Below are 26,651 nucleotides of genomic sequence, written 5' to 3' on the forward strand. Positions count from 1 at the left end.
AAAAACAGGATTTTAATGTAGAAAAAGCAAACCTGTTTTCCTTTTCTCCTAAAAAAGGAAAAATCAGAGAGACAAAAACGAATGTTTTGGGTAAATGAATCCTTCAAAATATTAATGGATAGTACAATCAGAGTGGAGGTGTTTGTGTAAGAATAACTTGATCTCATTCCCAGTAGGAATAAAAACAAGACAAACCCTTGGAGTCAGCTTCTAGTTTGGGTATTAGCCAGTGCAGAGGAGAATTTTACAGGAGATCAAACCAAAGGTTTGCACTTTACAGAAGGTAATTGATAATTTCAAGTTCACCTTAATCTTTGTTTTTGAACTATGACATTTTTCCTGGGTTGTGATCCAGAGGTTCTGTGCCAACAACTGCATCCCAGATACAGCCAGGCCACTTACCAGTAGTCAGATGATACTTCTTAGCATTGCTGCGGAGCCAGCTAATGGCAAGATGGGCAGATTCCTTCATGACATCCCCTAGTTGGCCAGTCAAAGTTAACTGACCCTCACCATCCATTCGACTTGCCTCTACAAACATGATTTGTCCACCTAAGGGAGTCCAAGCCAAACCTATAGCCACTCCTGGTTGACTCAATCGCTCAGATACCTTGAGAGAAAGAAGGAAAATGAGTTAGGTCTTCTCAGGCTGAATAACCTACTTATACTATGATGTGAAGATCTGCTTCTCTCAAGGAAGGATTAAGTTTTTAATACTACACCTGAAAGTACTTAGCCGCTCACATGATTTCTATCTAGTCACACCACTTACTATATGGCTTTCTGTGCCCCCCCCCCAGACTCTTTTTGACACTTACCAGAAGCAACTTTAAAATATGTGTGAATAATTTTGATTCTGAACAGCCACATCTAGGGAGTCGGGTGGTAGCGCAGCGGGTTAAGCGCATGTGGTGCGAAGCACAAGGACTGGCGTAGGGATCCCCCCACCCCCAGCTTCCCACCTGCGGGGGGAGTTGCTTCACAGGTGGTGAAGCAGGTCTGCAGGTGTCCATCTTTCTCTCCCACTCTCTGTCTTCCCCTCCTCTTGATTTCTCTCTGTCCTATCCAAGGACAGCAGCAACAACAACAACAATAATAATAACCACAACAATGATAAAACAACAAGGGCAACAAAAGGGGAAAAAAATGGTCTCCAAGAGCAGTGAATTTGTAGTGCAGGCACGGAGCACCGACAATAACCCTGGAAGCAAAAAAAAAAGAAAAAGAAAAAAGAAGCCACATCTCGTTATGGTTATGCATGCCTAATTTTAAAGGACTAAACCCAGACATTTTATTTCTTTATTTTATAAATGTTTACTAGGTTACATGTTTTCAAGTTCTCCAGAACCAGCCTTTATTTTTAGGTAATCATGAGTGATTCAGAATGTAGAAATCTTTTTTTCTTTGTCACATATTTAAAAAGTGTTGTGGCTGTCTGATGCCTCATCCAGTAGAGGTTAAGGTCCTGAGTATGAACTCTACCTGCAGAGGTAAAGCCTTTTAAGTAGTGGAACAGGGTTGCAGATGTCTTTCCTTTGCTTTATTTATACTCTATTAAAATAAATACATAGGAAAAATATTGCCACTGGGAAGAGTGGAACCATGCAGGCACCAAGCCCCAGCAATAACCCTGGTAGCAAAAAGAAAAAAAAAAGTTTGCTTCAGAGGTCAAAACATTTTACTTCATGGACATTTATCTTTACTTTCTTGGCTACTGTTGCAGAGACACTACAAAATACTAAATAGTTGCCTAGACATCTTGCTCCCATGAGCTCAGAGGCCTATGGTGCTGAGCCAATGATACTTCAAGTTGAGTGTCACTCATAGAAGATTATAAGCATAAAGTGATGAACCAAATAGTTTAATACAAAAGATAATAATTGAAAAGACAGAAAAAAAAAAAGAAAAAGATCTGGAGTAGGGCACCAAAGTAAAAACCCTGGAGTGAGGGTGAGGGTGAGGGTAGATACTCAGCTTCCGGACGTGGCGGAAGGGATGGGATGGGACACAGGCTTTTGGTGGTGGGAATGGTGTTTATGTACACTCCTATTAATTTGTAGTCATATAAATCTCCATTTAATTAATATGAGAGGGGAAAATTGTCTGAAACTTTTTAAAGCACAGACTGAGCCTTTTTAATACATAGGCTGAGTCTTTGATATGTTGACTAAAAGCCTAGACCAGGGAGAACAGAAGCAACCAGTGGCACAGCTATATACAAATAATGTCAAAGGACACAAACTATGGTTTAGCAAGTCCTAACAAAGGGATTATTTCAAAGTTAACTCAATTACCAAATAATGTGACTATAACAATATCCATTGTCTTCCTGAACCCTAAGACAGCAGGAACCTCACATTTCCACTATAAAGCCTATATATCCCCTAGTCCTGGAACCTTAGGGTGGGGCGCACTTTCCTGCATGCTTCTCTCAATTCATACCAAATAATACTGCATCCACCGATCAGAACCTAATCAATGCAACGAGTACCACCTCAGCATGCTTGACTTCAGACTGTGTCCAAAGACTTCAGGTGTGTAATGACAACCCTTCAGCTTCTTTACTCAGGTGAGACCTTTCCTTTCATAGTATTCTCTTAATTCTATTCCAGGTGGTTCACTTCCTAACAAAGTCCCAAAACCTAGATATAGACCAGGTCCCATGAAATAGAGCCTATGTTTACACATATCCATAAACTAGGGCAAAATATATACCTGAAAGGAAAAGTACACAATAGTGTATAGTATACAGTGAGTACCCCCAACACTTCATCTGCACTATTCCAGCCTTTAAGTTCATGATTGCTCAATAAATTGTTTGGCTTTGTATTAACTCTCTTTTCAGCCACCAGATTCCAGATGCTAGCAGGATGCCTACCAGACTTCCCTGGACAAATGACCCCACCAATGTGTCCTGGAGCTCCGCTTCCCCAGAGACCCACCCTACTAGGGAAAGAGAGAGGCAGGCTGGGAGTATGGATCGACCAGTCAACACTCATGTTCAGCGAGGAAGCAATTACAGAAGCCAGACTTTCTGCACCATCTGCATCCCACAATGACCTTGGGTTCATACTCCCAGAGGGATAAAGAATAGGAAAGCTATCAGGAGAAGGGATGGGATACGGAGATCTGGTGCTGGGAATTGTGTGGAGTTGTACCCCTCTTATCCTATGGTTTTGTTAATGTCTCCTTTTTTAAATAAAAAAAAAAAAAAAAAGAATGAAGTCCCAACTTTGATTTCAGGCAACACATATACTTTGGTTTTTTTTTTTACCCCCCCCAAAAAAAACCCCTACTAATTTTTATTGAACCCTTTGAAACTCCCAATTTCTTATCCTATAGAAGTGATCTGTGTCAGAGGAACTGAGCTCAATATACCAAGCCAGTACCAACCAAATGTGAGGTTCTTTTTTTTTTTTTGTTGACAGGTAACTTCCAACTGCAAAGCACAAAGTCTGTGGTCTGACTTCTGGTTAAAGGGTTGGGTCACTGATATTTATTCTTGGCCAAGCAGCTTAAATAAAGAAAATTCTGGGGAGTCGGGTGGTAGCGCAGCAGGTTAAGAGCACGTGGTGTGAAGTGCAAGGACCAGCCTAAGGATCCCAGTTCGATCCCCCAGCTCCCCACCTGTAGAGGAGTCGCTTCACAGGTGGTGAAGCAGGTCTACAGGGTTCTTGTTTTTCTCTCTCCCTCTCTGTCTTCCCCTCCTCTCTCCATTTCTCTCTGTCCTATCTAACAATGATGATGTCAATAACAACAACAATAAAAAAACAAGGGCAACAAAAGGGAAAATAAAAAAAAAAGAAAATTCTGATTTTTTTTGTGTGTGTGTGAGTGAGAAAGACAGTGAGTGAGCACACATATAAGAGAGAGAGAGGCATGAAAGTAACCACTCTGCCATTTGTGGTATTTGTCTTTTTGTTGTTGTTGTTTGTTTGTTTCTATATTGTGCCAAGGAATGAACTCAGGACATCAGCCATGCACCTTTATCAGTAAGCCACCTCCCCAGGCTCCAAAATTCCTGATCTTAAAGCTTACTCCAAAACATTATCTGGTAATTCACTGGGCACTTACTTTTTAACAGTGAACATAAGAGCCTATTGTAAAAAGTGGCTTTAAAAAAATAAATGCTGGGGGTTGGGCGGTAGCACATCAGGTTAAGCACACATGGCGCAAAACGCAAGGGGACTGGTGTTAGGATCCCGGTTCGAGCCACTGGCTCTCCACCTGCAGGGGCTCACTTCACAAGAGGTGAAGCAGCTATGTTTCTCTCCCCCTCTGTCTTCCCGTTCCCTCTCCATTTCTCTCTGTTCTATCCAACAATGACATCAACAACATCAACAATAACAATACTAACTACAACAATAAAACAACAAGGGCAACAAAAGGGAATAAATATTTAAAAAATGATAACATCAGTCTTTTCATTTTGGTACTTATGCTACTTGAGAGAAAATATGAAAGAGTAATATACAATTGGTACTACGTAAGGAAAACAGAAATGACTGTAGAACACTGTTCATGTAACTTGTTTTCATTTATTATGATAGAGACAAAAATAAAGTGAGGGGGAAAGAGAGGGAAAGAGAAAGACACCTTTAGCCTGCTCCATCACTTGTGAAGTTTTCCTCCTGCAGGTAGAGATTAGGGGCTCAAACCCAGGTCCTCTTGTATGGTAATGTGTATACTCAACTAGGTGCCTGGTCTCTGTTTTCTTCTTGAAAGGAAATCAGTTGTCTATACTTCATTAATTTCTAATTAGGAATTGGTTGGGAATTTGCCAGGGATTCTTCATTTAATTCTAGCTCCTTTTTAAAAACATATTTATTTCCTTTTGTTGCCCTTGTTGTTTTATTGTTGTAGTTATTACTGTTGTTACTGATGTCGTCATTGTTGGATAGACAGAAATGGAGAGAGGAGGGGAAGACAGAGGGGGAGAGAAAGACAGACACCTGCAGACCTGCTTCACCGCCTGTGAAGTGACTCACCTGCAGGTGGGGAGCGGGAGACTTGAACCGGGATCTTTATGTCGGTCCTTGCGCTTTGAGCCACGTGCTCCTTAGCCTGCTGCGCTACCGCCTGACTCCCTCTAGCTCCTTTCTAGGGCTAAGTGAACTAATCCTGGAGAATTAATCCTCAATAGATGAGTCACATAATAATAGAAAAGGCATTAGACATAACTGGCATAATTATACTAGCTATAAGAACATTTTTTTAAACTACTGAATTCTCAAAATTCACTGGTGAGAATAATACCAAAAATATCCCCCAACAAAACATCAGTAATATTCCTGATGATTATCATGTGGCATTCAGAAACCAAGCCAGTTTCCAAAATCCCCTTCCCCCTTCTTGGAGAGTCTTGGTATTTAGGGCAGAAATAGCTGATAAATCGTTACTTCAAAGGACATGGAGATGGCTAATCAAGTGTTGCTAATCAAAAGAATCCAGGCTCACAGTCACTTGATTCTAACTTGATAGTTAAATGTTCTACTGTTAACCTGGAGACAGGGCTAATGACAAATCTGTGTAACCTAACAGTATACCTGGGGCATGAAGTATGGCTTACTATCAGAATAAGCTCAGAGTGATCTAAAGTAATGAGTTTTTAATTCTTATACTTGGAAAGAACATTTCTAGGGAGTTGGGTGGTAGCGCAGTGGGTTAAGTGCACATGGCGCAAAGCACAAGGACCAGCTTAAAAATCCCGGTTCGAGCCCCTACCTCCCCACCTGCAGGGGAGTCGCTTCACAGGTGGTGAAGCAGGTCTGCAGGTGTCTTTCTCTCCCCCCCTGCCTTCCCCTCCTCTCTCCATTTCTCTCTGTCCTATCCAACAACAATGATATCAATAATTACTACAACAATAAAACAGCAAGGGCAACAAAAGGGAATAAATAAATATATATTTTTTAAAAAGTAACATTTCTGAAGCTAAAAACAAACCACCTATTTTCTGTGTATTTTTTCTTCAGAAATTATGGGAATCCAAGAGATAAGACTCACCCTCTTTCTTGCTCTTGAATGCAGACATTTTCTAGCCATTTATACTCCTTTACACATAGAATGATTTATATTTAAAGTATTTCTTAAGTAATTCAAAACAGTACTTTCAAAACTCATGTTTATGTGTGCCAGTAGTTTTATCAGTTTCTAATCTCATTAGGGATTAGAATTGTTGACTGTATTAGCCAAGGCAGCTCTAGATTGAAGGTTGGAATGCTTTCTCCAGTGATGTTAAAAGTGAAACACGAGTTTCTCAAATTTATTTTTGTCATTCAGTTTTCCACTGGCATATTCCTGTACTTCAGTTTTCTTATCTGACTCTTCTTTGAAGAAATGGTCAATTTCTTCTGTAGTAATAATACTATCAATCATGTGAATGTGCACATTGAGGAAGTGTCTGAAATATTTTGATTACAGTGCAACCAATGACAGCAGTGTTCAAGCAGTGTTTGTGTATCTCATCATTGAACTTCACACCACTCATTCCTCTGCATTATAGTGATAACTGATTGGAATAGCAAATAAGTACAAATCTTTGTGACCCTTCCAAGTCTAGACCAATGTGGTATTTTATTTACTATTGCATTGCTGTCAGAGGGAGCTGGAGTTTTACAATCAGTTGTCAGTGTTTCCCCAGTAACCTGAACCAGGTTCCATTACAGATCAGAGGGCCATGAAAGTGAACCTCTCTCAGAACTGATTAACCATCTAAGGACACCAGGCAGAGACAATTATACTCCTGTATGATAGTACAACAGGGCACAGCACTGACATGGTGTTTTTATCTACGGAGAGCCCTGAGGAAATAATGGTCCTTATCTGGGGAGCTGGGGTGGGTGCCATAGGGGAGAGAGAGCAGTCTTAAAATGAGTGGCAAAATAACTTGGATAGTGTGCTGTTTTGCCCTGTGCATGATCTCCATTGAGCTCAGACTACAACACATTGAAGAAGCTTAGGTGCTATGATCTTTCACCCCCTCTACCCTACCCTGCACCTCTTCTGTCTCTAGCTAAAGAAAAAAAAAAAATGAGAAGACAGTGTAATGATTATGCAAATAACTAACTCTCATTCATGCAAAGGCTCTGAGCAGTGCCCTGGTTAAAAAGGAAAAAAAAAGTTTGCTGGGCAGAAAAGTGTCAGAGAGGCCATTGTCAGAAACACTGGGGGCATGAATAATACTGTAGTTCTCCCCCCACCCCAGGGACAATGTACCATGCTTCTAAAATATATTTCAGATATACCTAGAATAACTACTCATTCTCAGTATCACTCTGTTTGTCTTTTCTTTTTAAGGTGTATTTTATTATTATTTTTAAAAATTATTTATTTATTAATGAGAAAGATAGGAAGAGAGAGAGAAACATGTGCTGCTAGGGACTGAACTCGGGACCTCATGCTTGAGAGTCCAGCGCTTTATCCACTGCACCACCTTGCAGACCATGTATTTTATTTTTAATAAAACCAGAGCATCACTCTGGCATATGAAATGCACAGAACTGAACTCAGGACCTCACACTTGAGAGTCTAATGCTTTAACTATTGTGCAACCTTCACACACACACACACACACACACACACACACACACACACACACACACACACACACACACACCCTTTGGCAGAGCACTGCTCAGCTCTGGGTTATGGTGGTGCTGGGGATTGAATCTGAGAGTTCAAAGCCTCAAGATGATAGTTGTTTGTATAACCATTATGCTGCTTCCCCAGTACACTGCATCATTTTATAATAATTTGTTGCTTAATTTTTTTTCTTTACTAAGCAAGCTCTGTGAAGGCAGAGAACATACCATGTCTTTTTACTGCTATATTGTTAGTAATACATATTAGTTATTTATTACATATTTATTGAATGAATCAAACTTTTTAGAGAAATGACAGGCCATAGACATTTACCTTCATGGAGAATACAGGTATTTAAATTAAAAAAACCAAAAGAGCCCACTGTTAAAATTCAATTAGGTTACTGATTTGAAACCTTAAGGTCTGTGTTCAGTGGAGAAGCAATTACAGAAGCCAGACCTTCCACCTTCTGCACCCCATAATGACTCTGGGTCCATGCTCCCAGGGGGATAAAGATCAGGAAAGCTTTTAAGGGAGGGAATGGGATACGGAACTCTGGTAGTGGAAATAGTGTGAAACTGTACCCTTCTTATCCTATGGTCTTGTCGATAATTTTTATTTTATAAATAAATTAATGACAAAAAGGGAAAAAAACACCAAAAGATACCTTGGTTACTTAAACATATATCCCAACATTCCCCAGTGATCATTCTTTATCTAGGAGGGCACAAAGAAGAGACTATGGAGTTGGGGCCTGGTTGGTGGTGGTGCACTGGGTTAAGCGCACATAGTGCAAAGCATAAGGACCTGTACCAAGGATCTAAGTTCGAGGCCCCAGTTCCCCACCTGTGTGTGGGGGGGTGTCACTTCACAAGTGGTGAGGCAGATCTGCAGTTGTCTGTCTCTCCTCCTCTCTCTATTTTCCCTCCCCCTCTTGATTTCTCTCTGCCCTATCCAGAAAAAAAAAAAAAAAAGATTACTGCAGGAGCAGTGGATTCAAAGTGCAGGCACCGAACCCCAGCAATAATCCTGGAGTTCTGGGCTGACTTTGAAATCATTTAGGCCTGTAGCCAAATCTTAATTTGGGCACAGGTGTGTCTTGCAAATTATTTAAATACTTTGACCCTTTTTGCCATTTGTTACTAGAAAAACACAACTGTGGGTTAATCAGTGTCATTTGTATAGGGTCTTCCAAAGTATCTGCAGTCAGAAAGGCTAGGTCGGGGTCGGGTGGTGGTGCACAATGTTACAGTGCACAAGGACCTGGGTTCGAGCTCCCAGTCACCACCTGCAGGAGAAAAGCTTTGCGAATGGTGAAGCAATGCTGTAGGTGTCTCTTTTCTTCTCCCTCTCTATCCAATAAAGGTTTAAATAAATAAATAAATAAATAAATAAACAATAAAAAGGAAGCCCAAGTCAACCTCTCCCTTTTCAGAAAAGTGCAGCCTAGTAGTAAGAAAAATAAATGAAAATCTGGAATACAGCAGATTCTCTCTCTTTTTTTTTTTCTTTTTCTTAAAACCAGAGCACTGATCATCTCTGGTTTATGATGGTATGGGGAATTTAAGCTGGGACTTCAAAGCCTCAGGCAAAAGAGTCTCTCTACATAACCATTATGCTATCTACCCTCACCCCAGATCCTCATTTTTAAACTACCACAGATTCTCTTTTAGCAAGAAAGGGAAGAAATTTGTTTGATGGTACAAATTTACATGATTCATGTAATCTAAGTTTTTTTCCCTTTGGAAAGACTCCTAGCACAGTGACAACCTGATTTATTTATTTATTATAATCAGGAAGACAGGAGGAAAGAACCAGACACTCTGGTATATATGCTGCTGGGGACCAAACCTGGGACCTCATGCCTGAGAGTTCAGTACTTTATCCACTGTACCACCTCTTGGACCATAGCACAACGACAACCTTCACAGACAATAAAGAAATGTTTTCCACTGGCATATCAGGCTCAGGCAAAAACTAATAAAGTCATGGGCCCTTTGGAATACACCTAAAATAGACCTACTAGCTATTTCCAAAACGGAGATCCCAAATCTTCATTTGCAATATTGCAGCCTTTAGGTTCATGATTAATCAACAATTTATATGGCTTTATATCTTAACTCCTTTTCAGCCACCAGGTTCCACCATATTGCCAACCGGAATCCCTGGACAGATGACCCCACCAATGTGTCCTGGAGCTCTGCTTCCTCAGAGCCCTGCCCCAGTAGGGAGAGACAGACAGGCTGGAAGTATGGATCGACCTGTCAATGCCACATTCTGCAGGGAAACAATTACAGAAGCCAGACCTTCCACCTTCTGTACCCCATAATGACCCTGGGTTCAGACTCCCAGGGGGTTAAAGAATAGGAATGCTATCAGGGGAGGGGATGGGATACAGAGCTCTGGTGATGGGAATTATACCCCTCTTATCCTATGGTCTTGTCAGTGTTTCCATTTTATAGATAAATAAATTAAAATATAAAAATAAAATAAATAAATGTTTTCCAGGAGGCTAGGCAGTGGTGCACCTGGTTAAATGCACATACAGCCAAGCACAAAAACTGGGTTTCAGCCCTGCTTCCCACCTGCTGGAGATATGCTTCACAACTGGTGAAGCAGGTCTGCAGGTGTGTCTTATTCTTCCTCTCTCCATCTTCCCCCAACTCTCAAACTTCTCTCTGTTCTACTTAAAAAAAAGTTAGAAAGAAAAAAAAAAAAGGAAAATTTGGGCCACAGGGAGCAGTAGTTCATAGTACTGGCGTCAAGCCCCAGCAATAACTCTGGTGGCAATTGAAAAAAAAGAAAAAAAATGTTTTACAGATTTTAATTTCATACATGCAAAAACTGATGCAGATGATGGTGGAGGAGGACCTAGGCTGGAGGTAAGAGTGACTGTTTTGCAGAATACTGAAAAGTTTACACATGCATCAACAACTTATAACCATTAGTTCCTCCAATTAAAAAAAAATGTACGCAGAGGGAGGTTAAGTAATTTGTGCCTGATGGTATACTAGAAGTAGAGTCCAGGCTAAGATGTTTGTACATGGCAAAATGACTATAGCAGTCTACCTTCCAGATTTGTACTGGTGACAGGGTTCACATGTAGTAGCTCTGATGTTATAAGAAAGCAACATGGCTTTCTTAAATATTAACAAACAGCTGTTAAGCAATGTTTATAAAATTTCCCATTTTTTTCTTTTAGCTCTCTGCCAAAAGCTCTAAGAATTCCAGCACTGCTTCCAAACTTGAGAGCACCAGAAATGGCTGGGAAGGACGGGTCTAGAAACATGCATCAAATCTTTCACTTTTTAAAATTTGTTGCTCTACTTTTACTTCCCACAGAACTACTTGCATATACTATTTTGGAAAGTCTAGAGAAAAACATTCACAGGACATGGAGGAGTCAGAACTTGTTTATATCTTTACTCACAAAAATCAGAGTGCTCTCTGAATAGAAAGGCAGATTTTGCTTACTTCAACAACAACAACAACAACAACAACAACAAATTTGCTTCTATTCTTCACTACTTCAAAGTGTAAACCCATGGAATCTGAAGAATCCAAAAGCCAAAATAATGTCTCTGATTCTACTCTCAATAACCGAGATCTTCATAGAGAAGAGCTCACCAGCTTTAATGACTAGTTCAGAGCTTAAGCACTAACATAAACAAGATGGGTCTGGGGACTGTTTATCTTAACTCTAAGACTATAAGATTTTTTTTCCCCCCTTAAGCTAATAAAAAGGAGGTAATGGTAAAGAAACTGAACTAAGTTCAACAGTCTAGTACAAAGTCTTTCTAGTAACTGACCTATAAATGCTCATCCTGTGAAGTATATCATAATGCTTCAACAGCCAGAGATTCAAACATCTATTTTTATCTTTTTTTTTTTTTTTTGCATCCAGGATTATTGCTGGGGCTTGGTGCCTACACCACGAATTCACTGCTGCTGGAGGCCATTTTTTCCCTTTTGTTACCCTGGTTGTTTTATCATTGTTGTGGCCATTATTATCATTGTTATTGATGTCCTCGTTGTTGGATAGGACAGAGAGAAATGGAGAAAGGAGGGGAAGACAGAGAGGGGGGAAAGACAAGACACCTGCAGATTTGCCTCACCGCCTGTGAGGCGACTCCCCTGCAGGTGGGGAGCAGGGGGCTTGAACCAGGTTCCTTAGGTCGGTCTTTGCGCTTTGCGCCATGTGCACTTAACCCACTGTACTACCACCTGACCCCCTATTTTTATCTTTTTGCCTCAACTCAGTCCCAACCAAGTCTTTTGTGGTTGGCATTCTGCTGTGAGGTACAAGCAGGGGATAAAGATGGAAACAAGGGTAGACCTGTATGTGGTTTAACTGAGATGCAACTATTAACACAAAACCAGATTACTGAAAGATGTTATCTGTATCTGCACTTAGAGCAGTTGGAAGCTAATGCTAAGCTCACATTTCCAGGCATTTTGTATTAGGTTGTTTGCTCATCTTTTGATCCCAGGCTTTTGGTAGAACAGTGATCATTAATTATCAACAGATAATATGAAACAGGAATATAGAATTTCCAAGGAGAAAAGTCAAAGACATTGCTCTTAAAATGGAGCTGGATGGCAGAGGGCAAAGTCTTTCCTTCTGAAAGAGGATACAGATAGTGAGGATCTCCTATTCTGTGCAATAGTTATGCCATTACATTATACAGAGAAATTCAATGCCAGGGGCTGGAAGATAGCTCACTCAGTGAGGTGCATACCTTACCATGCAGTATGGCATGTTCAGGGTTTGAACCCGAGGACCACATGGGGGTACCAAGACACCAGAGGAAGTCCCACAGATGGTGGAGAGGTGCTATGGTGCTTCCCCCTTTTCCCACCTATCTTGAAAAAACTAATAAAATAGGGCTGGGTGGTGATGCACCTGGATGAGTGCATGTTACAGTGCTCAGGGACCCAGGTTTGAGTCCCCAGTTCCCATCTGCAGGGGGAAAGCTTTGCAAGTGGTAAAGCAGTGCTGCAGGTGTTTCTCTGTCTCTCTTCCTCTCTATCACTCTCTTCCCTCTCAATTTCTGGCTGTCTCTATCCAATAAATAAAAATAATGCAAAAAAAAAAAAAAAAACCCAAAGTGGTGGAATATGCACACATACACACAGCCGGACACTACAAAAATAAGTAGATTATGAAATCAGTAAAGTAAAATTCATAACATAAATATATGTTTAAGACATATATTAAATAAATAACATAAATATATGTTTAAGACATATATTAAATAAATAACATAAATATATGTTTAAGACAAACTTCATACTGTCAAAACACCTAAAACTACTTTTCCTCTAATTTAGTAAGCAAGCACTAGAATAAAATGGTGGGTATCAACAAAGCAGTGAGCATACTCACCTCCGTTTCATACATCGGAGGCCCCAGGATGTCTTTCAGAGCATGGAAATCAATCAGAATTGGCATTTCTGGTGGTAGTGCCAACTCGGTAGCATCAGTGATAGATTCAGGTTTGGAATCTTCTAAGATATGTTCTCTGCAACCTAAGAGAGAAAAATTTACTTAGAAATTTCAGGAGATGTTCAGGTTTAAGAAATTTTTTAGCGAGAGCTATCAAATAGAAACACAATGGGTAGTTAAAAACATTCAATCATCTTCATGTATTTAAGGCACAAAAATTTACCTTGCTTATCTCTGGAATTCAGGCAGAATTCAGCTTTCAAAAACCCTTTGAGGGTGATATAATGTACTGCCCTGTCAATTTACAATCATTTGCTTGCTGTCTCCATTAAAGTGCCAGCAGTGGGGACTGGGTGGTGGTGCTGAGGACCTGCTGAGGATCGCAGTTCGAGCCCCCAGATCCCTACCTGCAGGGGGTCGATTCACAAGCAGTGAAGCAGGTCTGCGGGTGTCTTTCTCTCCCCCTCTTTGTCTTCCCCTCCTTTCTTGATTTCTCTGTCCTATCCAACAACGACAGCAATAATAGCAACAATAACAACAACGATAAACAACAAGGGCAACAAAAGGGAAAAAATGGCCTCCAAGAGCAGCACTGAGTCCCAGCAATAATCCTGGAGGCAAAAATAAAATAAAACAAAAGTGCCCTGACAGCTGTCTTCTGAACCATTATACCCCTCAACCATTAGTGGTGCCTGGCACTACTCAACTAATGGCCTTTATAGGTCAGATACTGAAGAATCAAATGTTAACAAATTGCCTTCTATAATTATACTACATCAACATAACCCAAACTTTTGAATTCCTTTTTCAAATGTCCCTTCTGGTGTCTCATTTTCTTTCTTGTGAAAAAGATTTATTTACCTTTATGAGAGGGAGAGAGAGAGGCTTCAGTTCTGGCACATGCAGTGCTGGGTATAGAACCTGGGCATATGAGTTTGTGCTCTCCTTGGGCCATTTTCTGATAGGCATTGTGAACTTAGAAATGACAGACCTGAGGGCTTGGTGGTGGTGCACCAGGTTAAGCGCACATAGTAGAAAATAACAGACCCATACAGCAATGCCTCTGTTAACATATAGCTCAACTTTGGGGTTATCATTTTCTTCTTTAATTAATTTTTTTGCCACCAGGGTTATTGCGGAGGCTTGGTGCACTATGAATCCACTGCTCCTGGAGGCTATTTCCCCCCCTTTTGTTGCCCTTGTTGTTTATCGTTGTGGTTATTATTGTTGTTGTTATTGATGTCCCTGTTGTTGGACGGGACAGAGAGAAATGGAGGGAGGAGGGGAAGACAGAGAGGGAAAAAGAAAGACAGCTGCAGACCTGCTTCACCACTTGTGAGGTGAGCCCCCTGCAGGTGGGGAGCTGAGGGCTCCAACCAGGATCCTTACACCACCCTTGTGCTTTGCACCCCGTGTGCTTAATCCGCTGCGCTACTGCCTGACCCCCGGGTTATCACTTTCTAAGAAAAGCAAATACAATTAGTAGTATCAAGGTAAGAGAATATGAAGCCTTGTTTGAAATCCCTGTAATGATGAGCTATTTCATTCACCCACCTAAAAGCCTAACTGACTACCATCTTAGTAAAATATTGACTTGTTCTGGCCTGCACCCAGACACAGAGATTGAGATGACTTATCTGACTACTTTTCATATTACTTGTTGTAATATCACTTCTAGTAAAGGAAGACACCACTTCAATGTATAGCCAGAAACTTGAAATGAACAGAAGTTTAAAAAAGAAAACATATAGGGAGTCAGGTGGCAGCGCAGGGGGTTAAGTGCACGTGGCGCAAAGCGCAAGGAACGGTATAAGGATCCCTGTTCGAGCCTCGGCTCCCCACCTGCAGGGAAGTCACTTCACAAGCGGTGAAGCAAGTCTGCAGGTGTCTTTCTCTCCTGCTCTCTGTCTTCCCCTCCTCCATTTCTCTCTGTCCTACCCAACAATGACGACAACAATAATAACTACAACAATAAAACAAGGACAACAAAAATGAATAAATAAGTAAATATTAAAAAAAAAAACAAGAAAGGGGCTGGGTGGTGGTGCACCTGGTTGAGTGCACATGTTACAGTGGGCAAGGACCCAGGTTCAAGCCCCCGGTCCCCACCTACAGGGGAGAAGCTTCACTAGTGGTGAAACAGTGTTGCAGGTCTCTCTACCTCTCTTCCTATCACTTCTTCCCTCTCGATTTCTGGCTGTCTCTATCCAATAAATAAATAAAGATAATAAAATTAAAAAAAAAACAAGAAAAAATATATATATTAAAAATATTGAAAAAAGACATCTGGCTTGATTTAATTTTTTAAATTACCTTTATTTACTTATTAGATAGAGATAGCACAAATTGAGAGGGAAGGGGTGACAGGAATGGAGAAAGACAAACACCTGCAGCCCTGCTTCACCACTCGCAAAGCTTTCCCCTTGCAGGTGGGGATGGGGGCTCAAACGGGTCCTTGTGCACTGTAACATGTGCGTTCAACCAGGTGCACCATCACCCAGCCCCTTGATTTATTTTCAATACAGGTCCATGAAGGATGATAGAGGATCTAGTGGGGGGTTGTATTGTTATATGGGAAACTGGGGAATGTTATGCATGTACAAACTATTGTATTTACTGTTGAATGTAAAACATTAATTCCCCAATAAAGAAAATTTTAAAAAAAGATAGCTATTGGGCTGTCAGGAAAGTCATAATGCACTTTTGCATAGAAAAGCACGTCATGGTCAGGGGTACATAGCATAATGTCTATATAAACAGACTCTCATGCCTGAGGCTCCAAAGTCCCAGGTTCAATCCCCTGCACCACCATAAGCCAGAGCTGAGCAGTGCTCTGATTAAAAAACAAAAACCAACCAAACAGAAAACATATCATGACCTTTTCAACAACCTAATATTTCTAATGTAACTAGAACTTATAAAACATGGCATTTACTCTAGATTTTAGACACAGCAGTTGTGTTATGAAAATCTTAATTTAGAGCTAATCTTTGAAGCTAAGCTTTGAAGATTTCCATCATTAGAACACAAACCTAGTGAACTGAGTAAAGCTCCAGTCAAGAAAAGAACACTAGATAAGAAATTTGTATTTAGACACAACTGAATACTACTTAAGTTGAAGAAATGACAAAACCTTTCTTCTTTTCAGTATCTTGGATGGAACTTGATGGAACCATGTTAAGTGAGATAAGTCAGAAGGAGAAAGAAGGACCAATACTGGATGACTTCACTTGCAGCGGGTACTTAAGAAGCAAGGAAAGAAAGTATAACTGGGTGTAGTGTATTAAAGTAAAGCAAAAGGTTCTAGACTCGAGGTAGGCCAGAGGTGAGAAGACATAGGATACCTGGTACAGGATGGTGAAAAGGGACTTCAGGTGGTGGTGGGAGCAGTGTGCAGACACCTATCACGGGGAAGTAAGAAACTATACTCATGTCAACAACTGTCCTATAAATCATTACTTTCCTGCTAAGATGATTTGGAGAAAAAAAAAGAATAATTATTCTTTGAACTTTATGTAACACAAAGTGAGAGTAAGGGAATAAGAGTCTCTTTCTTTCTTTCTTTCTTTCTTTCTTTCTTTCTTTCTTTCTTTCTTTCTTTCTTTCTTTTTTTGCTACCAGGGTTATTGCTAGGGCTTGCTGCACCACAAATCTACTGCTCCTGGAGGTTATTTTTCCCTTTTGTTGCCCTTGTTGTTGTTGTTGCTGGGCAGGACAAAGAGCAATGGAGAGAGGAGGATAAGACAAAGAAAGGGAGAGAAATACACTTGCAGACCTGCTTCACACTTGTGAAGTGACTGCCCTGCAGGTGGGGAATTGGGGGCACAAACCAGGATACCTCCATTGGTCCTTGTGCCTTGCACCATGTGTGCTTAACCCACTGTGCTACCGCCTGACCACTGGAATACAAGATTTTACAGATTATAGTACTCCATCACCATAACAAATTAGTAAAAGTTTATCTCATGGGGATTGGTAGCTCAGTGGCAGTGTATGTGTGTTTCACTGCTGGGGTAGCTTCGTGGGAGAGAGACCAGGAACTCATGGCAGAGTGGGAACACAATGTGTCTTTATTGATCAGAAACAACACTTTCATATATTTAGAACCGTAAGTGGCAAGTTGGAAAAGGAAATGGCTAGGAAAGGGGGTGGAGAAAAAAAAAGAAGGAATGCAGAAAGCTTCTGTAGCAATGGTTGCTAGGGTTTTAACTGGCAGGCAGGGCGGGTCTTGAGGTAGAAAGATCAGGCAAAACAATGATTATGTAAATAGGCCATACTATCAGCAATGGAGGATGGAGCAGGGGGGCTGCCCGACATCTCCCCCTTACTTTTTATCTAAAGGCCATAGTATCAGGAATGCGGGGTGTTTTGTGAGGCGGGGAGTCTGATAGGATGAGGCACACCTTTGGGGTTACTACTGTCCCTCTTTGCTCAATCTCTCAGTAGAGAGAGAGACTAACAGGACAGATGCACCCCTCAGGTTCAAGACCTGCCAAGCTCAACCACATCCTCACAATTTCCCAACATCTCCCTTTCTTAATGGCTATAGCTAAATGGGTAAATGTCTGTAAAAGACACCATTTCTGTCAGGGGAATAGAACTGTAGGGGTAAACAGAAACCAACAGTCCAATGCCAATGACCAGGGGAAAAAATGCCACATGTCTATCTCGATGGGGGAGGACAGCCACTGGAATCTTGCTTTTCTGTAGAGAGTGAGCTGAAACTGTCAAAACGTGACAGGTGAAGAAGCAAGAAGGGCAGACAGTGATGGGCGAGAGAAAGGCAGTAAGAAAGTTCTGTCCTTGGAGTTTGTGAATCAGGTTCTTTAGATCATGTTAGGTCACATCATTGGGTTTGGGAGGGGACGCTGTAGTCGTGCCATCTAGTGGGGGATGTCAGAGTGTGCAGGGGTCCAGATGGTTTTCCGGGGATTCCATATGAGCAGATGCTTTTTCATGTAAAGACCTGACAGCTGTAATTCACTTAATTTATAAGAATTGTGTTGAAAACTCCTTCATTTAACTTTGCCTGGAAAGAACGTAGCTTCAAAGTTACACTTTTAACCTTAAAGTTAATGTTTGCCAAACTTCAAATACACACATAAACATGTAGTCTTTAACATACAGGAGGAGAAAAACTTTTGTTTAGAAGACATATCATGTCAAACACAAATTTAGATCTGCACTGTCTTATTTGAACCATTTCCATTCACACAGTTTAAGAATGAATGTTTCACATTTATTCTAAGACTTAAAAAAAAATCAGTAAAGGAAAAAACAGATTTTTTTGGACTGTTTCTGGACGTCTCCAGAAATCATGGCTGGCATTTTTATATAAAGTCAATTAAGTTTCAGAGTACTCTGAGAAAAATGGGTCATACAAAAATTTCAGTCATTCAAATCACTCTCTTACAAAACACAACTGAAAGCAGAGGGGGCAGATAGCAAGCTTAAGATATTCAGAGAGAACAAGGAGGTATTACAAAATCAGAGTGACACTCTGGGGTTCCTTTTGGGGACGCTAGGCTGAGGGTTGTCCTGCTTCCAGTAAAAACGGTAGGAGTGTACCATTTTTATGAAACTTAGACCAACAATCTTTCCTCCAATGAAAACCTTTATGGCATCTAGGACAAGGCGTTCGATGCTTCTGGAATTCTAGCTGGGGGCGGAAGTCATGCCTAGGAATGGCACACTCACTTTGCCAATGGCCATGACCGCTGCACCCAAAGCAGCCCCCTTTCTTTTCTAAAGCAGCAGCAAAGGCTTGTGCCATGGCTAAAGCTTGGTTGGCTTTAGAAGATAACTCTTGAGTCGCCACTATTCACGTGTCTGGATGTTCGTTTATAAGACTGAGGCATGCCTGACGGAAGTCAGGAAACATGCCATCCAAGACAATAGAACATAGGAGGAGAAAATGGGAGTCAGGATCATGAATCTTTCTCTCTAAACCTGATTGGACCCTGGCAATGAATTTAGCTAGGGATTCATCAGGTTCTTGACGAAGGGAGAGAATGGGAGCTGAGGCTGCTCCCGTGGGGGGTGTTAACCGCTCCCACACTTGTAATGCACAGAGGCGTACCTGATCAAAATAGCCGGGGGGGGAAAATTCCCGTCTGCTTGCTGAAGTCCTGTCTCCCAGCATCCCACCCCCAAAAGGGCCTCAAAATCCTGTTAGGCTTGTTCTGACTATTCCTGTGGGATTGCTGCAGGCATTTGTCACTTAAAAATGCTTCCCATTGAAGGAAGATCGAGCTTGGGAGTGTAGGTTCTGGAGAAGGCCTTGTAAAATGGATTTGGTCCATGCAGCCTGAACTCTGTCCTCCTTAATTACCTGACAAAGTTCTTTAAGATCTGTGGAGGAATATGGGTACCACGCCTGAGGTCTCTGTCTACTGGGGGTAACATTTACTGGTAATGTGTGGACTTGCTCCAGAGGGAAAGCTCTGTCATGAAGCCGGCAAACATATTCTGTGTCCGGTAGTGGTGTAGAGGCACAGAAGTGGCGGCTGCAGCCAGTGTCTGCCAAAATGGGAGCCTCTGGGCGAAATGCAGGGGGCTTAGGGTGGGTGAGGATTGGGGCAGGCTTTGCTTTCTGTAGAAAGCATGTATGGTGCTGGGTAAGTAGAATGACCATCTCCTTTAACTCTAGGATCACAGCCTCAAGGTCCCTTAGACTGGGGCTGTTTTCCGAATTAGAGTTGCCCTCGGTCCTTCTGGGAGGGGGCCCTGCATATCTCCTAAAAGCTGCGAACATGGTCAAGAGGAACCAAGGTGAGGACCAGAGCAAAATGTCCCAGAGACAGAAAACCTGTTTAGCAAAGAAAGAGTAGAGGATTTGGGATTCATCTTGATAAGGGGGAAGGTCACCCATGACAGAGGGGTCTCAGAAAAATAAGAAGAGGGATGAATCACAGTGCCTTCGTAAAACAGGAGGCTGCAGAGAGCTAAGGCCGTATTCTTATCTGGGGTGCCTTCGTACGTCTACTGCTTGTGTGTGAAGACGGGGGGGGGGGGGGGGGCGGGCGCCATGTTGGGCACCAGAATGCCGGGCTAGCTTCGAGGGAGAGAGAACAGGAATTTGTGGTGGAGCAGGAACACAATGTATCTTTATTGATCAGAGACAATGCTTTTTATATATTTAGAACCGGAAGTGGCAAGTCGGAAAAGGAAATGGCTAGGAAAGGGGGTGGAGAGAAAAAAAGAGAGGGAATGTAGAAAGCTTCCGTAGCAATGGTTGCTAGGGTTTTAACTGGCAGGATTAATGTACCCTGCAGGCAGGGCGGGTCTCGAGGTAGAAAGAAGATAGATCAGGCAAAACAATGATTATGTAAATAGGTCATACTATCAGCAATGGGGGATGGAGCAGGGGGGCTGCCCGACATTTCACAAATGCACTAGGTTTAATTCCAGGAACTCCTTACCTCAAGCAATTAAAAACAGAACAAAGTATTTCATATAGATGCCATTTATGGAAATCCAGAATATAGCTGAACCCACTAAGTTCTGTGCATAAGCTTTCATTCTCAACTCCAGTGCCATACTCTCTTTCTTTAGAAGTCAACAAGAATTCAGAAGCTGGGCAAAGATTCTAGGATTCATTGTTGGCTTTGCCTTATAGTAACATTCAAGTAAGATGAACATTTTATTTTTAAATATTTTATTTAGTTTATTATTATAAGTGTAGATACAGAGGGAAAGATAGAGAGAGAGAGAGGAGATACCAGAACACTACTCAGTTCTGGATTATGGTAGAGCTGGGATTGAACCTGGGACCTCAGAGCATCAGGACTGAAAGGCTTTTGCATAACCATTATGCTGTCTTCCCAGCCCAGGATGAACTTTAAAAAAATTTTTTTTAATTTATTTTCTCTTTTGTTGCTCTTATTTTTCATTGTTGTAGTTATTATTGTTCTTGCCATTGTTAGATCGAAAAGAGAGAAATGGAGAGAAGAGGGGAAGACAGAGAGGGGGAGAGAAAGATAGATACCTGCAGATCTGCTTCACTGCCTGTGAAGCAACACCCCAGTAGGTGGGGAGCCAGGATCCTTATGCTGGTCCTTGCGCTTCACACCACCTGCACTTAACCTCCTGCGCTACCGCCCGACTCCCCAGGATGAATTTTTAAAAAAAAATTTTGAAAAATATTTATTTTCCCTTTGTTGCCCTTGTTGTAATTATTGTTATTGATGTCAGCATTGTAGGATAGGACAGAGAGAAATGGAGAGAGGAGGGGAAGACAGAGAGGGGGAGAGAAAGATGGACACCTGCAGACCTGCTTCACTGCCTGTGAAGCAACTCCCCTGCAGGTGAGGAGCCGGAGCTCGAACTGGGATCCTTAACTCCGGTCCTTGTGCTTTGCACCATGTGCACTTAACCTGCTATGCTACCACCTGATTCCCAAGATGAACATTTTTAGGGCAAGAAAGACAAAACATTATTGTTATATGGGAAACTGGGGAATGTTATGCCTGTACAAACTATTGTATTTACTGTTAAATGTAAAACATTAATTCCCCAATAAAGAAATAAATAAAAAAGAAAGACAAAACAAAAAGTAAACATCTCAACATAATATGGGTATTTTTTCACAAATTCTACTATTATAGAACTATGTACTTTCTTTTTTTAATGCATTTCTCTTGAGATAAAACTGTAGCTCATAGTGATAAAACACACAAATAACCATTTTACCAAGCAACAAAGAAGAGGTGTCAAACAATGTTGCCAGGTAATATAAATGGGTTCACTCTCAGGAAAACCATTTGTTAATATATTGAAAACTCGGGAGCTGGGCGGTAGCCAGCACGTTAAGCGCATGTGGTGCAAAGCACAATGATTGGTGTAATGATCCTGGTTCGAGCCCCTGGCTCCCCACCTGCAGGGGAGTCGCTTCACATGTGATGAAGCAGGTCTGCAGGTGTCTATCTTTCTCTCCTGCTCTCTGTCTTCCCTCCTCTCTCCATTTCTCTCTGTCCTATCCAACAACAACAACAATAACTACAACAATAAAAAACAAGGGCAACAAAAGGGAATACTTTTTAAAAATCACCTTAAAATATACTGAAAACTTTTCAAATATTCAAATCTATTTCTTGTAGCAAAAGTGCAAACAAAAGTTACTATATAAATCTACTCTCTGAAACTAGATCTGATATAAAAACTAGCATCTGATATAAACTCAGCATTAGAATATGAATAAGTAAACTGTGGTACATTCATCAATAAAAAATTTATAGTCACTAATTGCTTCCCTTTTTTATTTTTAAAAATTGCTTCTCATGGGGCCAGGTGGTGGTGTAACAGGTTGAGCACACATGTTACAATGTGTACAGGTAGAGCAGGTGGCAAGAATGCACTTTAGTTGTGATGGGGGGCATTAGAGAATTGGGCCCTAAGATCCTTAAGGTTGACATGGATCAGGGAATGAAGGTCATCAGGATCAGAGGCGGAGGTTAAGAAAATTCCTATGGAGGCAAGGCGGTCTGCTGCAGCACTACCTTCAGACAGGGGGCCAGGAGAGGACTGTGAGAGCGGAGATGTTGGATGTATAGTGAGTGGTTGTGATAGCAGAGGACAGAGGTGATTTGTATAAGAGGGCAGAGTGGGTTGTTATCCAGTTTAACATAAGAGTGGATGAGTCAAGGGAAGAGGTTGACAGTGTAGATACTGTCAGAAAACAGATTAAAGGGTCCAGGTACAGCCTTTAAAGCTAGAAAAACAGCGTAGAGTTCTTTATACAGTGGGGAGGGGGTGGGAGTGCAACAGAAAGAGGTGTGGGGCATATATTATCTGGGTAATATATTAAGCCAGCAGCTCCTTTCTTGCCACCATCTGTGAAAATTGTGGGGGCAGAAGGAATGGGGGCATGGGAGAAGTCTAGGCACCAATAGAGGCAACAGGGGCAGTGAAGCTACCCATTTGTTGGGAGGGTAATGATTATCTAATTGTCCTGGGAACCCCATTAAGCTTATGGCTTAAGTGGGAATGATGATGTAGGAGCCATTCTGTATCTGACAGGGAAAAAGGAATGACAATGGTGTCTGGTTCTCTCCCAAAAACCTGTGTGGACCCGTCTTTGCCCTGATGGATCATGGATGCCAGGGCATCAATTTCAGTGATCAGGTGAGGGGTTCCACCTTTAGGGGTGTGAAGCCACTCAAGCACACTGTGGCTCTGATAGAGGGCCCCAACAAGTGTCGGGGAAGAGTTGAAGATTAAGAGGCTTATAGGGGAAGAGGGGGAGAACCTTGTGAGACACATGTCTTGGAGTGCTCGATTAATCTTATCTAGGGCTGAAGAAGCTGTGGGGGTTACTGCACGTCTGGAAGTTGGACATTTGTCTCCCTTTAATCAAAGAATGGCTGAAGGGTACTAGTGGGAAGATTCAGCCATGGCCTGAGCCAATTAAGGTTACCAAGGAAACTCTGTAGAGAAGCAAGAGTGAGGTCAGAAGGGAATGCAATACAGGATTTTAGGGAGCGAACCTGGGTTAGAGAGAGTTCTGAGCCTAAGAAGGTTATTGAAGGAACTAGTTGTACCTTTTCAGGGGCTATATTGAGGCCGGCCTGCATTAAGGCGGGGATGAGAAGGTCACGCAGGGCTGAGGGATCTGTGTCTGGTTTATCCCATATAAAAATATCTACGTAATGGTAAATATTAAGACCTTCACAAATATATGGAAGAAGGGCGGCTTTAATGGCTTCTTGGCATATGGTGGGGATGTTGGCCATCCCCTGGGGAAGTACCATCCATTCGTAGCTGGCCCTGAGTTATTGACAGAAAGGACAGAGAATGCAAAGCATCTGCAATCACGCGGATGGAGGGGAATGGAGAAGAAGCAGTCCTGTAAGTCTATAGCAACTATGGGGGCCCCAGCAGGGATGGCAGTGGTGAGAGGCAAGCCCCTCTGGGGAGAGTCCCAAACCTGCATGGTTTAGTTAACCGCTCTGAGGTCCTGGAGAAGCCACCACTTGCCAGAGTGCTTTTTGAAGATGAAAACAGGAATGTTCAATGGACTGCAGGAATGTTGGATGTGACCGAGAGATAATTCTTTATGGACAAGGTCTTTTAGAATTTTTAAGGTTTCCCTGGTTAAGGTCCACTGCTCCACCCAGACAGGTATATTATAAAGCCAGTCAAGGCAGGGAATTTTGTTACGAGCAGTGGCTAAAAGAATTGGGGTGTTGCCTAGGTAACAGCCAGGAGGGACAAGTCTCTTTCTCATCGGTGTTAACGGTGTTAACGCAGCAATCTGCTGTGAGCTCACTAGGGGGGATTATGAAATCAGAGCGACACTCTGGGAGAACAGCGTCATAGGAAATGACAGCATCAAAAGCTTCCAACAAATCCCTTCCCAGCAGGTTGGTGTTGTTTATTTTTGGAGGCTCCAGCTGGCCGGGCTAGCTTCACGGGTGGGTAACAGAGATGACCAGAGACACACGGCTAGGCAGGGAAGCTGTATTTCTTTATTCAGGAACAACGATTCACAAACTAACCCAAACTAATCACCAAACAGAACTCTCCTGCCTCCTTCCCCCACGGCGGTGCCAAGAACTCTCGAACTCTGTCACTCTCGAACTCTGTTGGGGTTTCTTCCTGGGGCGGGGACAAGCGGGCCCGCCAAAACTAGCAGGACTAAACCACAATCAACTAGAGATGGGGGGAAGGGGACCAAAGCAATACCAACAGGTTGGTACTGACCTCCACCACTAGGAGAAGGATGCGTCCTTTAACACCATCAGAATTTTCCCAGACATAATATTCTCTTGTTACGAAAGCCTGGGAGTGCCCTCCCACACCAGCAAGGTGAGGGACAGGGAGGAGTGGCCAGGTAGGCGGTACTTCTGATCGTTTCAAAATGGTCCTATCAGATCCTGTGTCAAGCACTTAAAGGAGACACTGCCAATTTTAATAGTAATCACAGGATGGCTCTTTTCCAAGACAGGAGTGGTCCATAAAGCACTAAGTGCTATGTCTTGGGTTCCTTTTGGATGTCGGGTTGAGGCATCCCTACTTCCGGTGAAAGCGGCAGGACGCTACTGTTTTTATGAAACTTAGACCAACAATCTTTCCTCCAACGAAAACCTTTCTGGCATCTAGGAGAAGGCATTCAGAGCTTCTGGGATTCTGACTGGAGGCAGAAGTTATGCCTTGGATTGGGGAACTCATTCCGCCAATGGCCAGAAGCACCGCACCTAAAGCAGTCCCCTTTTTGCTTCTCTAAAGAGGCAGCAAAGGCTTGTGCCATGGCTAGAGCTTGGTGGGTTTTAGAATATCTCTTGAGTTGCCACAATCCATCTGTCCAGGGTGCTCATCTTTAAGACTGAGGCATGCCTGACAGAATCAGGAAGTATCCTGTCCCAGACTATAGAGTGCAGAAGGAAATGGGCGTCAGGATCATGAATCTTTCTCTCCAAACCTGACTGGACCCTGGTAATGAATTTAGCTAGGGAATCATCAGGTTCTTGGTGAAGGGAGAGAATGGGAGCTGAGGCTACTCCCGTGGTGGGTGTTAACTGCTCCCACGCTTGTAATGCACAGAGGCGTACCTGATCAAAATATCCAGGGGGAAATTTCGCTTCCGACTGCTGGAGACCTGTCTCCCAATGTCCTATTCCAAAAAGGGCCTCAAAATCCCACTTAAGCTTGTTCTGACTGTTCCTGTGGGGTTGCTGCAGACATTCATCCCTGAAAAAGGCTTCCCATTGAAGGAAGAGTAGGCTTGAGAGTGTAGAGCGAGCTACATCCCTCCAGTCTTGGGGACTGTTAAGGTTCTGGAGAAGTCCTAGTAAAATAGATTTGGTCCATGGAGCATGAACTCCATCCTATTTAACAGCTTGACGAAGTTACTTAAGATCTGTGGAGGCATATGGTTTCCACGCCTGAGGTCTCTGTCTATTGGGGCTAACATTTACTGGGAATGTGTGGTCTTGGTCCACAGAGAAAGCTCCATCATGAAGGCGGCAAAGGTATTCTGTGTCTGACAGCGGCATAGCGGCGGGGCGTGGAGTCGCAGTAGGAGGAGCTGCAGAAGTGGCAGGGGCAGCCAGAGTGTGTCTGCTGAAAAGGGAGCTGCTGGGTAAAGTGCAGAGGGCTTAGGGGGGGTCAGGATTGGGGCAGGTGGGGGGACAGGCTCGGGAGGTTTTGCTTTCTTTAGAAGGCATGTATGGTGCTGGGCAAGCAGAATAACCTTTTCCTTTAAATCTTGGATCGCAGCATCAAGATCCCTTAGACTGGGGCCATTTTCCAAGTTAGAGTTGGCACTCTCTGTGGGAGACACAGGAGGGGGAGCCAGGGAAGTCTTACGGGGAACTTCCTCAGTCTTTTTGGGAGGTGGCCCTGCATATCTCCTGAAAGTTGCGATCATGGTCAAGAAGAACCAAGGTGTGGATCAGAGCAAAATGTCCCAGAAACAGACAAAGTGCCTAGTGGAAAAGGAGTAGAGGACTTGGGTATCCTCTTGATAAGGAGGAAGGTTATCCGTGACAGAGGGTTCTCAGGAAAATAAGAAGAGGGAGAAAAAAAACTGCAGTGCCTTCATAAACGTGAGCCTGCAGAGAGCCAAGTGGCTGTGTACTTACCAGCCCCATGTTCGGCCGCCAAATGCTGGGCTAGCATGGGGGTG

The 26,651-nt window shown here is 42.5% G+C and overlaps 2 protein-coding genes across 4 annotated transcripts in view; one reads left to right on the top strand and one right to left on the bottom strand.

The window, feature by feature from the left end:
* SIAH1 (siah E3 ubiquitin protein ligase 1) overlaps positions 1–3,236 on the top strand; it is a 63,188-nt gene extending 59,952 nt beyond the window's left edge. Inside the window, exon 5 of one of the 2 annotated variants that reach the window (XM_060185606.1) lies at positions 2,846–3,225. The gene's annotated coding sequence lies outside the window, so the exon portion shown is untranslated. Of the gene's footprint in view, positions 1–2,845 lie in introns of both variants that reach the window. The other variant, XM_060185605.1, reaches the window with a different exon arrangement.
* Positions 1–26,651, bottom strand: part of LONP2 (lon peptidase 2, peroxisomal) — a 113,162-nt gene that overhangs the window by 5,189 nt on the left and 81,322 nt on the right. For both annotated transcript variants that reach the window (XM_007533678.3, XM_007533677.3), the window contains 2 exons: positions 12,968–13,110; positions 403–610 (listed from right to left, as the gene is read on the bottom strand). In XM_007533678.3, the coding sequence (XP_007533740.1) occupies positions 403–610; positions 12,968–13,110 (351 nt within the window). The remainder of the gene's footprint in view (positions 1–402; positions 611–12,967; positions 13,111–26,651) is intronic.

Source organism: Erinaceus europaeus, chromosome 2, assembly GCF_950295315.1.
Source record: "Erinaceus europaeus chromosome 2, mEriEur2.1, whole genome shotgun sequence".
In the NCBI taxonomy this organism is placed as follows: Eukaryota; Metazoa; Chordata; class Mammalia; order Eulipotyphla; family Erinaceidae; genus Erinaceus; species Erinaceus europaeus.